General features: G+C 33.5%; 1 protein-coding gene across 1 annotated transcript in view; it reads right to left on the bottom strand.

Moving 5' to 3' along the window:
* Positions 1–10,311, bottom strand: part of Xpr1 (xenotropic and polytropic retrovirus receptor 1) — a 124,878-nt gene that overhangs the window by 14,450 nt on the left and 100,117 nt on the right. The window contains exons 11-12 of the mRNA XM_013015710.1: positions 4,845–4,852; positions 443–602 (exon numbers count right to left, since the gene is read on the bottom strand). Of these exons, the coding sequence (XP_012871164.1) occupies positions 443–602; positions 4,845–4,852 (168 nt within the window). The remainder of the gene's footprint in view (positions 1–442; positions 603–4,844; positions 4,853–10,311) is intronic.

The following is a 10,311-nucleotide window of genomic DNA, read 5'->3' on the forward strand; positions in this document are numbered from 1 at the left end:
CCAGCTTTTTTCTTTTTGCTTATGTGGTGCTGAGGAATGGAACCCAGGGCCTCAGGCATGCAAGGCAAGCGCTCTACCACTGAGCCACCTTCCCAGCTCTAACTTATACTTGTTATAGAGAAAGATTTCATTGTTACTTTTCCATGTTAACAATATAGTCCAATCAATCTCACCTGCTGTTCTAGTTTTTTGTTGTATTGTACTAGAATTCATTTATTTGTTTAGAAAACAGTTTATAGCCTCCTAGAGGAACACAATTTATTTTGTTTATACTTCGAATAGTACCTATACATAATATATTGATGATTTGATTATTTGGGGAAATACTTTTCTAATTTTACTAGGTTAATATAATCAGGAATTAGATCTGTTTTGCAATAGGATGTAATAAATGAGACATATAAGGTGTTTGTTCTTTTTAATGCAAACATCTTATACATACTTTTTGAGGATATACAATCTCTTCCCGGAGGAAAGTGTTTTCTCCAGCATTCTTATCAAATAGACCCCAATCCATCTTTAGATCCCAGATGAGGGTGTAGCAGGAACTGATGATACAAAAGACGATCCACAAGTAAAAGAACACATTAGTGTCAGAGTGTCTTTGTTCTGAAGAAAAGGGAAAGGAAAAGAGAGAAAGTTACTAGACTTAAGTAAAACTCTTTATTAAATAAAACTAATTTTAAAAGTTTTAAGGTAACTATGACTTTTCTAAAACAAATCTCCTTATAAGGATCATTGTCTAGCAAAAGTTAAATAAATGATTTCCTTGAGATCTAAAATCATCATCAAACTTTTATTGAGTACATCATATTTTTACAAATGTGCATTTAGAGTTTTGGAGACCCCACATCAAATACATAGAAATCTAAATGATTTTAATGGATCTTTTTTGAATATTCTAAAAAATGTCATTAAAATCTTTGCCATCAGGTGGCAGCTTAGGGTAAAAGATGGTAAAATTTTGGAAACATCATTGACAAAGAATGTGGTATATTTGCTGCAAGAAATTTTTGAGTTGTTTTTAAAACAACATTTCCTTCACACAGTTTGATCTTCTCAGTATTAATTGTGAAGGCAATCCAATAATTGTAGATAGAATGCCAGAATATGGCAGACTGATGAGGAATTTAGTCTTAAGGACATGTATAACTCTTACACTGACATGCTGAATTGAAACTCCTTATACAACTAAAGATAATACAAAGAAACTTTAAAAACTGAATTAAAAGATTAAAAAGTAAATTTCTTGAGTCCAAAAATGATATTTTACATCTTTTAGGTGTTTATTGATACAAAGGTCAAATTTTGTTTTATGCTGAGAATACATTGAATACAAATAAAAATAACTGCATATGTAGTTACAGATTTATAAATTATAGTCTCTATATAAATTATATTTATAAATTTATACATAAATTGTTTATAAATTAGTCTATATAAATTTATAAGCTATAAATTTATGTACAGATTTATAAATTATAGTGAACAACAAATTATTTATGATACAGTAATATATACAGTAATATAACAATATTATAAATGATTTAAAATTATTATTGGTTACCAATGTGGCTATATATGTTTTTTGGTTATAAGTGTTTCCTATGTTCTCTGAAATTCATTTCTGGTAAGTTCCCAACTCATTATAATAAGTGCACTCTACATGGAAGATATGGGTATTTTAAGATCACTGCTGAAATTACCTGAAAAAATGGTGTACATTTTGCTTAGTATCATCTTATATGGTCATGAACATGGTTGTTGAGCTATTTTCCTCTCTGTTAGGATTATTCTAGACATATACTAATTATTACCAATGAGAGAAACCATGAGATCTATGTTTACTTGGGTCTGACTTACTTAATATGATTTTTTCTAAGCTATTCCTTTTCCTTACAAATGGGGCAGTGTCATTCTTTCTGATGGAAGCATAGAATTCCATTTTCTTGATCCATTCATCTACTGAGGGGCATCTGGGTTGGTTCCAAATCTTAGCTATGGTGAATAATGCTGCGATGAACATAGCTTTGCTAGTAGCTTTAGTGTGGCCTTGTTTATGGTCATTTGGGTAAATGCCCAGAAATGGGATTGCTGGGTCATAGGGGAGCTCTATGTGTAGTTTTTTGAGCAACTTCCTTATTGCTTTCCAGAGTGGTTGAACAAGTATATACTCCCACCAACAATGTAGTAGCATTCCCTTTTGGCCACATCCCCTCCAGCATCTGTTGTTACTTGATTTCTTGATAATGGCCATTCTAACTGGTGTGAGGTGGAATCTTAATGTTTTGATTTGCATTTCTTCATGTATCTACTGGACATGGACAGAGAGGTTTTTTGTTGTTGTTTTTACTGTACTATGTGATTTCTTGTTTCTTTTGTATTTTCCCCTGTTGTCACTGTATTTGATTTTGGTACCCTGGGTATTGTATATACATTTATCTGAATTAGGGAAAGGAATGGGAACAACAAAATGGTGAGACAAATGACAAAGGGGAAACCAATGCAGCAGTAATGCTCACAAGACAATATTCTGGAAATGATCTGTACAACTGGGGAGAGATTTTTGCGGGGGGGGGGGGGGGGAACTGGGAGAAAAATGAGGGAGGAGGTAATCAGTTCAACAAGAAATGTACTCACTACCTCACTTATGTAACTGTAACCCCTCTGTACATCCCCTTGATAATAAAATTAAAAATAAAAAAATTAAATGGTATACAACATCTAATTCGGTTAGTTTTTCAAATGTACTAACAGTGAGGGCTATCTCAGGCACTATTCATACTGTTCCTATTAATATAAACAAGTATTTATCACTTTGAGAATAACATGTTAAAGGACAATATGATTCAAAGGTAATTGTCATGTACAATCTAATAGGATTTATTGATGATCAATTTGAACTCAAATGAAGTATAAATAAAGAGGTACAAGGACATCAAGGAACATGGGAATGTTCCCAGTAGTAGGAAATAAAAGGAAATAGCATTTGAGTTACTTATAGAAAATGAAATAAGTGGTTCTGTAGCTCGAGTGGTAGAGCGCTTGCCTTGAGCTGAAGAGCTGAGGGACAGAGCTCAGGCCCAGAGTTCAAGCCCCATGACCGACCGAAAAAAAAAAAAAAAGAAAATGAAATAAATACTACAGTAAAAGGAAGGAAAATGAGGTGAGGTCATCCAAAACTGAAGGAAAATAATGAAAAGAGGTGTGAGTAGGAAAGCATAAGGTATGGTCGAAAAGCTAAGTCATCTATCCTTAGAAGAGGTGACATACAGAGTAAGGACACTGGGTTAATGAGGGTGGAAAGGACATTTTAGACCCGTGGAATACCTTTTTTGGTCTTAGGATCAGATTTGTGTTGTAGAAAGTTGACTGGTTATTAATCAGAATTACTTAGTTGGCTACAAAAAGTGGATACGACTGGATGCCAGTGGCTCATCCCGTAATCCTTGCTACCGAGGAGGCTGAGATGTGAAGGTCATGGTTTAAAAGTCAGCTCAGGCAGGAAAGTCCATGAGACTCTTATCTCCAATTAACTACCAAAAAAGCCAGAGTGGAGCTATGGCTCAATGGTAAAGTGAGCAAAAAAGATCAGGGACAGTGCCTAGGTCCCAAGTTCAAATCTCAGGACCATGAGCACATGCATACACAATACACATACATACACAGTGCCTAGGTCCTAAGTTTAAATCTCAGGACCATAAGCACATGCATATACAATACATACACACACATACTCACACACATACACACACACACACACACATACACACACACATAATGATATAATGGATAATTCAGAACTCCAGTACCAATTAAATTATACAAATGTATAACTATAAATTGATATAAAATTGATATATGTTTATATAAAACCTATATAAATGTATAGGTTATATATATATATATATAGGTTTTATATAAATGTGTGTCGATTTTATATCAATTTATTCCTATCCATTATCATGGCAATACTGTGTATTGTTGTATACTATATATACTTATTTTTCCAACTCTAAACTCAATGTTATCATTTTATTATCAAAAAATTTGCTAATCGATATATGATTCAGCAAAAGCTACAGTGGTGCAGCTACTCATGATCACACTTGAGAAATGGTTTATTAGGCATATGTCACTTAAAAGCATATTCTCTTAGAAAATCATGGGAGGGAAATGCCACTGGTATTTTTTTAAATGGCCCACAAGTCCAACTTGGAGATAGAGATACTTTCAGGTTTAAATTATTTTCACAAAAATTATTCCTTATCAAAAGCTTACTAGAGCTGGGTGAAGGTGGATCATCTTGGTAATCCTAGCTACTCAGGAGGCTTAAATATGAGGACTGTGGTCCAAAGCCAGTCAAAGCAGAAAAGTCTGTGAGATTTCTCTCCAATTAATGAGCAAAAAAAGTAGAGGTGTGGCTAAAGTTGTATAGTGCCTAGCCTGAGTAAAAAAGCTAAGCAAGAGTGCAAGGCTCTAAATCCAAGTCCTATTACCAGCACATTAAAAAAAAAGGCATATTGGGTTGAATATTTGTATTACAACATCATGTATATGAATTATTAATTTCTAAAAATATATATTGTCTGAGTATAGGTGAATGTGTTCCAATGTTTATTTCATTCCATACAGATGCAAATCTAATAAGTAGTATCATTCAGTAATTAGCACCATGGTTACATTTTAATGCATTGAGTAAAGTTTACAAAAAATAAAGTACTTTTAGCAATTCACTAACAATTCACTCTTTTCAAAGTTGGGAATGTAACTCAGTGGTATAGAACTTGCCCAACATGCCTAACACCCTTGGGTTTGATTTCCAGCTCTCCTCTCTTCCTTACCCTCTCTTCTCCCCCCCATTCCCTTCCCTCCACTTCTTTGTTCTCTCCCTCTCCGTACCAAACAAAATCCACTCTTCTCATTTCTGAAAAGAAGCTAACTGAACTGTTAATTATGTTAGTGACTTTCAGAACTAAATGCTTATATGTGTAACCTACTCTACATATGGCTTGAATTTTCTAATATATTTTGTTTGTTAGTAAAAATAAGGTTACAAGAATAGAGTAATAAATATTTAGTAGGAGTTAAAGTATTCTCGTGAAAGCTAATTTCTGAAAGCTAATTTTCTTTTCTCTTTTACTGAATAATTGAATATAAATTACCATATAAAAGACTATAAAAAGTCAAATAAAAAGTTAATAATGCTAATTTTTAGTATTCCTAAACTTTAAGTCTTGTCATTATAGTTTAATTCTTAAAATAATACAATAGGTCAAATGTCTCCCTCTTTTTTAAGCCTATATTATTCTACAAAATTTCTGTGAAACACTCATGAAGACTTACTGAAGTTTAAGTAAATAATAAATATTCTTATAGAATACTTCAGAGATATTTTATTTTGTGGAACCCAATGATTAACATATATCTGGCATATGCACATATAGTTTGGTCTCATGTTAATTACTACCCTCATTTCCCAGTTCCCAAATGAAGAAAGCCTTCTTGCTGAAATTATCTGCTTCATTGGTATTCGAAGGATACACTGAAAAGATATTATCACTTTAGGCAAGCAATTATATCTTATTCTCTCTTGGCTAACCTCAGTAGTCTACTTTAGTCATGTTCAGAATCACAGAAAATCAAGTGATTATTATTCTACCCTAACCTTCTATGTATCATGCATCTGCCAGCCATATTAGAAATACATTCATATTGAATGTATTTATGGTAATGATATCCACCCGAATCGAAAACAAAGAAAAATATATTCCTTAAGAGTTTTATACAGATCAGTCTTTCCTTCAGGAATGATATCTTAAAAAGGAAAAAAGTTAAGAGAGCAAGTGAACAATTTTCAACTAAACTGTTTTCTTTTCATATAAAATAGCCGATCTGCTAATTATTTGCTGGTTTTTAATTTAAATAACAAAATAGTGAACACTTTTTTCAAGGTCCAAACCCATAGAAGTAAGCTAAATTATGATTGAGCTTACCATCTTAGCAAGTATACAGATGTCTAACTTGAGTTTTATTTTACAATGATGTAAAAACCATATGTATTCAGAAGAAATCTATACTTTAAATTTTGATCTGTTCTAAGATGAGTGATATGCTATATAATACTCTAGTGATAATAGGCTATAGAAGCAATCATAAGTCAGTCATGAGCTAATGAGTTTAAACAACTCATATTCTACAGTGTGCTATATTGCCAAGCTTTTCATAATTGGTAGGCTAAATGTATTAAATGTATTTAAAAAATTGACAGTCCTAGGGGGATTGACAATGACCTTGTGCTTGCACCTGAGTCATGTCTCCAGACCTTTTATGGGTTGGTTATTTATAAGGCAGGGTCTTGCTCTGATGGGTTGTGATTCTTCTACTTGTGCTTCTGTGTCATCGGGGATGACAAGTATGTGCCACAAGGACCAGACAGTGGTTGAGATGTGGGGGGTCTCATAAACTGAACTGGCCTCAAACTATGATTTTCCAATCTCAGTTTCCGAAGGAACTAGGTTTATAGGCTTGGGTCACTCTGCCTAGCCTTCAATTTTTGCTTAGAATATTTTTAATGTATAAGGTTTATTAAGATGTAGCCCAAATGTAAGTCAAGGTGCATCACCCTGACTTTATTTTAGTTATCTGTATTTTAGCTAGCATGCAAAATGATGTGTATTACACTCTTAGGTGATTACCATCTTCCCTGAGGGCAGGTACTGCAGACATTATTATTTCCATTTTACAGATAAGGATTCTTAGAAGCTCAGAGAAAGAGAAAAATATCAGATTTGAAGTTAGAGGATCTGACTGTGGATGTAGATTATGCCACTTCCCTAACTTATGCTTACAAAAAATCCACACTCTTTACAATTTTGGGCAAAAAATGGAACTCATTAGATTTAAAGATAAAAGAACCAGAAATTGAAATAAGTCAGTAATCCAGGAAGGTTTTTTTTTTTTTTTTGTTAGTTATGAGGCTTGAACTTAGGGCCTGAGTGCTGTCCCTGAGCGTTTTTTTTGCTCAAGGCTAGTGCTCTATCACTTTGAATCACAGTGCCACTTCCAGTTTTCTGGTGGTTAATTGGAGATGAGCCTCAAAGCCTTCCCTACCAGGCTGGCTTCTAACTGTGATCCTCAGATCTCAGCCTCCTGAGTTGTTGGGACTACAATATAGTTTTGAGCCACTGGTGCCTGGCTCAGGAAAGTTTTTGTACTAGCGCTGTTTCTCTGAGTACATCTCAACTTTAAAAAGAAAAAAAAATTCATAAAATTCCATCAAATAAGCAAGACATGTAAACTTAGAGACTCAACAAGTAGAGCAAACCCCAAACAGTATAAATTCAAAGAAATCAGTGCCAAAATACATTATGATTAAACTTCTGAAAAGTTTAAAATACATAAACTTCTGAACTTCCTCTTTTAAAAGATATTTCCATGAAGCCAGGTGCTGATGGCTCACACCTGTAATCCTAGCTACTCTGGAGGCTAAGATCTGAAGATTGTGGTTCAAAGCCCAGGCAGGAAAGTCTGTGAGACTCTTATCTCCATTTGAACGCTAGGAAACGTGGCACTGTGGCTAAAGTGGTAGATTTCAGTTTTCCACTATGTAATACCATGAAAAAAGTTATGGAAAAGTTAAACGATATTAATGATTTTAAGATACCTAATGATCAAATTGATGAGTTTGTCCCTTCATATCCTTGCCAGCAACAGTATCAACATTTCCTTCGATAAATACTATTTTAATTTGACTTTATTTTATTAGTGAAGTGAAACATTATCCATGTTTAGCACTTGTTTTTATTTATCTTCAAAATTAAGTTTATGTCCATTGCCAATTAAAAAAATATTCTGAGTATGGTTCAAAGCCAGCCCAGGAAAGAAAGCTATTGCTTTATAATAAATCAATATAAAACTCAGTAATTTAAAATAATAGTAGCTTATTCTTGTTTGTTCACCTTCAGGCCAGTTGGGAATTAACTGAACTACAAAGTCTGAGACACTTATCTCCAATAAATTACCAAAAAAAGCCAGCACAGGCAGAAAAGTAGGTGAGACTCTTATTGTCAATTAGCTAGCAAAAAGCCCAAAGTGGAGGTGTAGTTCAAGTGGTAGAGCTTCAGCCTTGAGCAGAAAAAGCCAAGAAAGAGCCCCAAACCCTGAAAGGGCTAGAGGGATGGCTGAACAGCAAAGGTCCTGAATCCAAACCCCAATACTGCAGAAGAAAAGAAACAGGGAGAGAGAGAGAGAGAGAGAGAGAGAGAGAAAGGAAGGAAGAAAGTGAGTGTTTTCAAAAGCAACATGACTTATACAGAAATGCTGATCACATCTTCTAGTTGTAAGAGCAATTAAGAAATCAAAGGTGATTAGAGAAAAGACAACTAAAATGATATCAGGAAAAAAAGCATACACGCTACTTTTTTCAAAGCCTTTTCTTCAAGTAACAAAGGAGATAAGAAGGAAATTTAACTATTTTTAAAGCTACTTAATGTTACCTTTGAACTATTTTCAATAGTAAGGCAAAAATGGGAACATTTATTGAAATAAGTTTTAAAAAATTATACATATTATCTTTTAATGTTAACAGGACAAAAATTTCTCCAGAGAATTAAAAAACAATTACCATTCCATTATAATATAGAAAACTCCAAATCTGGAATTGCAGTCTATTATTCAGCGTAGAAACAAGACAGTAACAAATTGGTCATGCCCGAGAGAGGAAACACACCAGGACTATGTGTTCTTCATTAGAACAATGATGTAACTATTACATTAGAGGCACTAAAGTACTGCTGAGGAAATTTCATTAGAAGGCACAGCACACCCCTTACTGAATGTTAAAGAAGAAGGGATCTAGAAGGGATCTGGGCACCAACCATTTGGACACAAATGAATTCTAAGTGCATAGAATCTGTTTTTGTCCAAGCATTTAAAAAAGTTCAATAGTGAATGCTACCAAAACAACCTACAGGAAAATAAGGAGCATTTAAAAAATGAATTCCCCCCCCTCAATATAGTAACAAGAGTAGGAAAGCGCTAAATCCACCAAGAACAAATGGAAAACAGAAAATCTAGTGAGCTAACAACATAATGGACCTTTTCTATTATTGTACCTCCCACAGGCTTTTCCTGCCAAAGCCAAAAAAACCTCAAGGACAACAAAACACCATTTAAAACACTTTCCTGCCTCCTGTAATCCCAATGCTAACAAAATACTTATAGGAGTTGGTTTCAAATTTAGCCCTGTAATGAAATTCAAATTCTGAAAAAAAAAAAAAAGGGCTGGCTGCCAGCTAAAAATCTGTTTCTAAAAATCAACGATAGAAAATTAAATTGAATATAATTTCAATATAATTGAAATGTTTCAAATGAGCTTTTCTTCCAATATAACCAATGAGGGTTGGCTCCCAATAGCATCATGCTTAGTCTAACATGGTCAGCTAACTCTTCCCTAGCCTTCTAAAAAATTATTCTAGGTGTAGCATTAACTCTTATGCTTCCATTTTAATATACAGTAGTATAATATAAGAAATCATACAGCATAATATAAGAAACAATCTGTGACACAATATTGAGAATGTCTTTTAAATGTAATGCTGTTTCTATGGTAACCCTTGCAGGTTAGTTCTTTGAAAAGACTCAGATCTCTGAGTCTGAACAAGGCTATCTTGCTATCTTTTACTCATTCTTCCTTAAAATAGTTATCCTTTACAACTTCATACACTGATTCAGTTTAAGAAAGAACCTACCTAGTTAAACACATTGAATTTATTCTTTTGATTCAGTGATTATTTCTCAAGTCGGTTGCTTAATGTCTTTTCTACTGGAATATTGTCAAAAATAATTTAAAAAATAATAGAAATAAAATTATTTTATCACTCAATATCATGTTTTCTATTGATAGTCCCCTCTTCAGTTGTCTTCTTGTTTTACTCGTGTTCTAAGTTTCTTGGTAGAAAAATTTGTGATATATTTAATATGGCACAACAATAAAACGTTTAAAAAAATTTCAGGGACAGAATTAAAATATGTAACTACTGGTCCCTCTAAAATTTTTTCTGACCATGAGCACATGAATTGTGTTCAATAGGTAAACAACTATATTTCTAGAACAAAAAGCCCCAAACATTTCTTTTTTCTTTTGATCTTGAATTTTATTCTTTTTTTATTAATAAGTTTTTTTTAATTGTGAAAATACCGTACCCAGGGGTTACAATACATGAGTAAGGTAATAAGTATGTTTCTTATCAAGCATTGTTGCCTCTTCCTTTGTTTCCCCTTAGTATCCCGGCAGATCGCCAACATCGC

Source organism: Dipodomys ordii, unplaced genomic scaffold, assembly GCF_000151885.1.
Source record: "Dipodomys ordii isolate 6190 unplaced genomic scaffold, Dord_2.0 Scaffold27, whole genome shotgun sequence".
NCBI classification, from domain to species: Eukaryota; Metazoa; Chordata; class Mammalia; order Rodentia; family Heteromyidae; genus Dipodomys; species Dipodomys ordii.